At 33.6% G+C, this 6,255-nt stretch overlaps 1 protein-coding gene and 1 non-coding gene across 2 annotated transcripts in view; one reads left to right on the top strand and one right to left on the bottom strand.

The window, feature by feature from the left end:
• ARHGAP24 (Rho GTPase activating protein 24) overlaps positions 1-6,255 on the top strand; it is a 464,137-nt gene that overhangs the window by 203,969 nt on the left and 253,913 nt on the right. Inside the window, exon 3 of the mRNA XM_011356326.2 lies at positions 4,602-4,689. Within this exon, the coding sequence (XP_011354628.1) occupies positions 4,602-4,689 (88 nt within the window). The remainder of the gene's footprint in view (positions 1-4,601; positions 4,690-6,255) is intronic.
• Positions 1,453-1,571, bottom strand: LOC111737267. Its single transcript, XR_002779406.1, has one exon. It is a non-coding gene; the product is annotated as a 5S ribosomal RNA (ribosomal RNA).

Raw genomic sequence — 6,255 nt, 5'->3', positions numbered from 1 at the left:
TACTTTACAACAATAGGAGATGTAAAAATACACACACATGCACACACACACACACACACAACAAATACTCTACTATTTGGCTTTTAAAATGTAGATTGTTAAAGTGGCATAATAACAAAACTAAAAAAAAAATTTGTTTTGATTTTTAAGTTTTGAAACAGTTAATAGGTGTAGTTTGATTACTTTTTTGTAAAAATTACTATATATGTTAATACACACATATACAAAAATATATATAAATATGGAAAGACGTATATGGTGTTAGTATTGGTAATCTATGGTGGCAACTAAATTACAGATTTTTTTGGTTTATCTGAATTTTCTGACAATGTTAATATTGCAAATACTTTGAAAATAACGATCACAAGACGTTTCTCTTAGTTATGAACTTTACATGGTTTCTATACAAGGTGATCAAGAGAGCTATTTCAATTAAATAACTTTATTTTGCTTCCTGAGTGACAATGAATTAACCACAATAAATATTTGTCAATACACTATATCCTTCCTTAAATATTGTCTACTGTGATTTAAAATATTATTTTTATATCGCATTTTTTTGAAAGCTGTCAAAATATAAAATATGTATAATGTCAAATTTGGAAATTAAAAATATCAACCAGAAATAGCTATTTCACACATACAAAAAAAGGCAAAAAAAGTAGTATTTCTCTGTCTTTTAATTAGTTACAAGTGAGGTTGTTTGAGATTTTATGAAGGGAGAATAGCTTTATGCAGGAGGATTTTTTACGCAGGAGAGTGGCTTAAATTTACTTTATAGGACTCATGTACAGTTTAAAATTCTAAGTAGAGCTTGAAGGCATAGAATTAAATAGGAGCCATTACATACACACATATACCCATGTATGCACGTATAAAAGAATATTGTACCCATCTGGAAGTTTAGATGTTATGTTCTAAAACTAAACTAAATCAAAATTTTAATTACTTCACAAAATTATTTCAGTAAATAGAATAAACTCATAATTGAAACAACTGATTTTATCACTTTATAGAAATCATATAGATTAAACATATATATAAGAAAGGTTTTAATTATGAAGAATATTTTCAAAGTATTCAGGTTTTTAAAAATTATTTAAAAATACCTGTAAGCAAAATGAGATTCATAAGCCAGATGATGATAGATATGATGAAAAGTAGGAAAATTTACTTCCTAAAGGAGGAAAACAAAGGCTGTACCTCTAACATTTCACCTTGTAAGCATGGAGGGAGAGGGATACTTCTAAGCTACAATTTCTTGGGTTTTAGTTAGAAAGTGCATGCTTTATCACTCTAAACCCAGAAGCAGGGACGGAGTTGATGACTATAATTTTCTGTGCCAAAACAGGTAGAATGAAAGTTGATTAAACATTACTTGAGTTAAATATTGCTTCAAGCTGGGAAAGTGGAATATATATTTATTTTTTTATTTGTTTGTTTATTTTTAAATGCCTACAGCACCTGGTCTTCCTAGGTGGTCTCCCATCCAAGTACTAACCAGGCCCTACCCTGCTTAGCTTCCGAGATCAGATGAGATCGGGCACATTCAGGGTGGTATGGCTGTAGAAAAGGACAATAGAATAAAGTGTAAAAGAGCACAGGCTTTTAAATCCAGCATGCTTGGTTTTGAATACTGGCTTTGCTGTACTAACAGTACTCATTCACTCAACAATACAATTTTTTTTTTTTTTTTTAGTATTAACCTATGCCAGGCAAAATGCTAGGCACTGGTGGTAAATTAGGGAGTAAACTGGATATTATTCTTGCTCCCTTGCAGTTTAATGATGAAGAGAGACATTAATCAAATAATCTTACAAATAACAATTGCATACAGTGGTAAATCACTCCAGGAAAAATTAAGAAAGCTATGCAAATGTGTTTTGAAAAGTGGGTATAAAACAACTGAGAAAAGAAAATAGACCCCAGATAGATGAGAATATGATGCTATTTATAGTGCTATTTATAGAAAGGCAGTTGGCTGGATCACAGGAAGCCATAAAAGGTATGAAAAGCATAAGAGTGGAAAAATTAACTTAGAGATGTTGGTAGAACAGACTACCCAGAGCTTTATCCTAGGACAAATGAAAGCCATTGAAGATCTTTAAGTGGGAAAGTTGCAAAATAAAATTTCTGTTTCTAAAGATCGCTCTGGCTGCATTGAGAAAAAAAAAAAATGGATTGAAAGATATTTGAGTATTATGGGGAATTCAGTGAACTGACAATTGAAATGTTCCAGGCTTGAATTAGGGAATGGTGGTGCTAGAGACATAGTAGAGTAGAGATAATGACTCTTACATTACTGCAACCGATTGGAAGAAGGTGCCAGTCACTGAGTTAGGGAATACATAAACACAACCAAAAATTAATTGCATTTTAATTTGACTAAGTTTAGTTTAAGATACTTTTGAGATATCCAAATAGAAATGTCAAATAAGTTATTGGACGTAAAAGTCTGCATCTCACAGTGCCCTGGGTTAGAAATGTTTTTCTGGCATTCATTGGCTTACAGTTGGTTGTTAAACTCATAGGTATGGATGAGATAGCTTGGAGAAAGAGTATAGACTCAGAAGAGAAGGAATCATTGGATAAATCTCTGAAACACTCTAATATTTAAGGGTTAATTAGAGCCAGCAAAAGAGACTTGGACAAAAACCTAGAGAAAACCAAGAAGCCAAGGAAAGAAGATGCTTCAAGGAGTAGTTAATAGTGCTGACTGCTCCCAGGAAATCAAGTTCATCGGGGATTCAAAATTGTTAAACACAAAGCTTGTAAGTCATGTAATTGGAGTTATGAGTGTACAAGCCAAACTGCAGTGGATACATATGAGGAAACAGATTCAGTGTAGACAACTCTTTTCTAGGCAAGGAGAAAAAAAGATAATAGCTGGAGTCAAAGTAAAATTTTTAATAGGATAGACTTTTAAATATGTCTCAGTACCATGAGCATGACCCAATAAAGAGAGAGAAATCTAACAGAAGAGAGAAAAGGTAATTAAGAGAAAGCTATGGCAATAATGACTAAGTTACTTAATAACTCTGCCTAGATTTTCACAGCTATAAAATGGGGAAAACATACCTACCTCATTTTATTCTAACAAATAATATGATGTTGATAGAACGTTCAGTAAAAATTTTGGCACATAATAAATTGCATAGAAGGAAACATAGGTATTAATCTTATGGACCTTGGTCTTAGAGAGGATTTTTAGTCCCAAAGGCGAGGGATATGAAAGCAAAAATAAATGAGACTATATTAAACTAAAAAGCTTCTGCATGGTGAAAGAAACCATCAACAAAACAAAGAGGCAACTGATTGAATAGGAGAAGTTTGCAAACAACACCTCTGATAAGGGGCTAATATCCAAACTATATAAAGAACTCATACAAGTCAACAACAACAACAACGACAACAATAAGAAAGAATTTAGTTAAAAAATGGGCAGAAGACCCAAAAAGACACTTCTTCTAAGAAGACATAGAAATGGCCAACAGATATATACAAAAAAGATACACTAGCTATTAGGGAAATGCAAATCAAAACCACAATGAGATGCCACCTCACACCTGTTAGAATAGCTGTTATCAACATGACAAGTAACAAGAAGTGTCAAAGAGGCTGTGGGAGAAGAGGAAGCCTTATAACACTGCTGGTGGGAATGTAAATTGTTATAGCCACCATGGAAAACAGTATGGAAGTTCCTCAAAGAATTAAGAATAGAATTACCATATGACCCAAGAATCCCTCTTCTGGGTATCTACCTAAAAATTTTGAAAACATTTATCCATAAAAATATATGTATCCCTATGTTCATGATAGCATTATTCACAATGGCCAAGACATGGAAACAACCAAAGTATCCCTCAATCGATGATTGGATAAAGAAGCTGTGGTACATATATACAATGGAATATTACTCAGCCATGAGAAAAGATGAAATACTGCCATTTGCGACAACATGAATGGATTTTGAGAGTATCATGCTGAGCAAAATAAGTCAGACAGAAAAAGCTATGAACCATATGATTTTATTTACATGTGGGATATAAAACTGAAAGCAACAAATGAACAAGACAAATGAACAACCAAAAACTTACGGACACAGACAACAGTTTGCTTAGTTGTTACTAGAGGGAAAGGGGAGCGGGGGAGGTAGATAAGGATAAAAGGGGTCAAATATATAATGATGGAAGGAGATTTGACTTTGGGCGATGACCACACAATGCAATATACAGATTATGTATTATAGAATTGTGCACTTGAAACTCATAATTTTATTAACCAATGTCACCCCAATAAATTTAGTTAAAAAGACTTTGGCACGCGGAATGCATTTAATAAATTGGTGCTTAAAATGAATCCAGGACCTAATACAGTATCTTATACACATTAGATGGTTCACAAATATTTGTTAAATGTCGAATGAAAATGATTCTGTTACATAATTTTGAATATTTGGAAATATAAATGTGTCTGATGCATATTACTATACACTGAATTGTAGATGTACCATGGATAGTCACTGATGATGATTATGATGATGATGATATTCAGTATTTGCCATCGGATGATGTTGACATTTTCGGAATTCATGTTCACAGGGTACTATTTTTCTGCCTGGAAATAAAGTCCTTGAACATCCCTGCAATGAAGAGAGCCCAGGAAAATTTCTTTTTGAAGTAGTTCCAGGTAAGATATTTTTTCTGGCTAGATTGAATTATTACTGTTTTATGTTGATGAAAGTGAAAACAGGTCAGACAGCCTTTGTTTTTCTTGAGTCGTGGCCGAGAACATTAATTTGAGGCATCAAGTGTCAAATTTAGTTAGTATTTACACAAATAATGATTCCAGGTTTGTACACTGATACAAATGAACACAGAGACACATACATGTGGCAACATGATTATTGGACATTCACTTGTCCGCAAGACTCCAGAGCTGATCAGAAATCATGACACAGCATTTGTAAATGACTATTAGAGGCAATTTTGCTGTTACAGTGCTTTTTTAATATGAAATCTGACAAAGTATTACAGGTAGAATGCATTGTCCAGCTGATTTACTGTTATAATTTCCTCACAAAACTATATCAAAAAAAAAAAAAGTCTTTGCTATAAAAACAAAACAAAAACTTCCTAGATGACTGAAAAAAACACAGTTCTATACCTCGGCTTTGCTCCCGAACAACCACTTCCACATATTTGGCTTACAGTGTTGAGGATGTCTCTGCCAAGTCATCAGATCTTGCAGTTAAACGTCTTCGACATCTGTTCATTATTTTCTAGTCATCTTCATCTGTCCTTCTCAGAGTACCTGATCTCCACTTCAATCTTTGATTCACCCAGCAACAGTTTCTTCAAGGGCATGATTTACTTTATTGATCAGTTCTTTAGCCCTTCCTAATCTTTGATGTAAGAAAAAGGGAGTTAGGAATGTACTTTTTATAGCATTGGCTCTGACTGACCCCATTGATGTGATATTGACATTGATTTAATCACAGTCTAGAGTGACTAATGTGTAATGCATATCAATAATGCTGGCACAAAGACAGTCAATAAAACATTTTTCCCAGATTTATAAATGCTTGGAATCAAAAATATGAAAGCATGTTTTTCCCCTCAATGAAAACAGCTGTAGCACTGAGTTCATCTGGCTTGCAATGGAATCCATGACTAAATGTTAATTAATGCAGCTGAAGTGCAGAAAGGTTAGTCAGATGCACTGTGTTATTTGTTTTCCCCCAGGGAGAACATATTGTAAGAAACCTGAATCTTGTTTGCCCTATTAAAATCTTTTTATACTTACTTTTTAGTGGAATACCCTATATAGAACCAAATTCCAGATGTTGTAATGTCTTTGAAGTATCAGTAGAGGAAATTTCTTTCACTATTTCGCCTCAAACGGTAGTGCCTGTTGGCTTTTAAATGAACGTGGTATTATACTGACGGCTTTGACTCTTTATCTCCAATGATATGAAAGGTCTACTTTCCCAGTGTAACTGTCTAGAGATTTCATTTTAGTAAAGATATTCTGATATAATATTAAAGAATATTGTCAAGACTTCTGGAGACAGCTATGTCTTCAAGCTCAGGAAGTCGCAAACCTCCCCTCCAAGTTTGCTGTTCTAGAGCATGTGTTTCACATGCAGTGCATATGAAATAATGGCTTTTGATGAGCAAAGCTTAAGAAGCTTAAGACTGTGTGATGTGAAATCTGAAGGTTGTTCTTTCAAAAAACAAATGAGCTCATAGCTCA

This window comes from Pteropus vampyrus, unplaced genomic scaffold (assembly GCF_000151845.1).
Source record: "Pteropus vampyrus isolate Shadow unplaced genomic scaffold, Pvam_2.0 Scaffold25, whole genome shotgun sequence".
Lineage (NCBI taxonomy): Eukaryota > Metazoa > Chordata > Mammalia > Chiroptera > Pteropodidae > Pteropus > Pteropus vampyrus.
The sequence above is the reverse complement of the archived record's forward strand: the minus strand, read 5'-3'. Positions and strand labels throughout refer to the sequence as shown.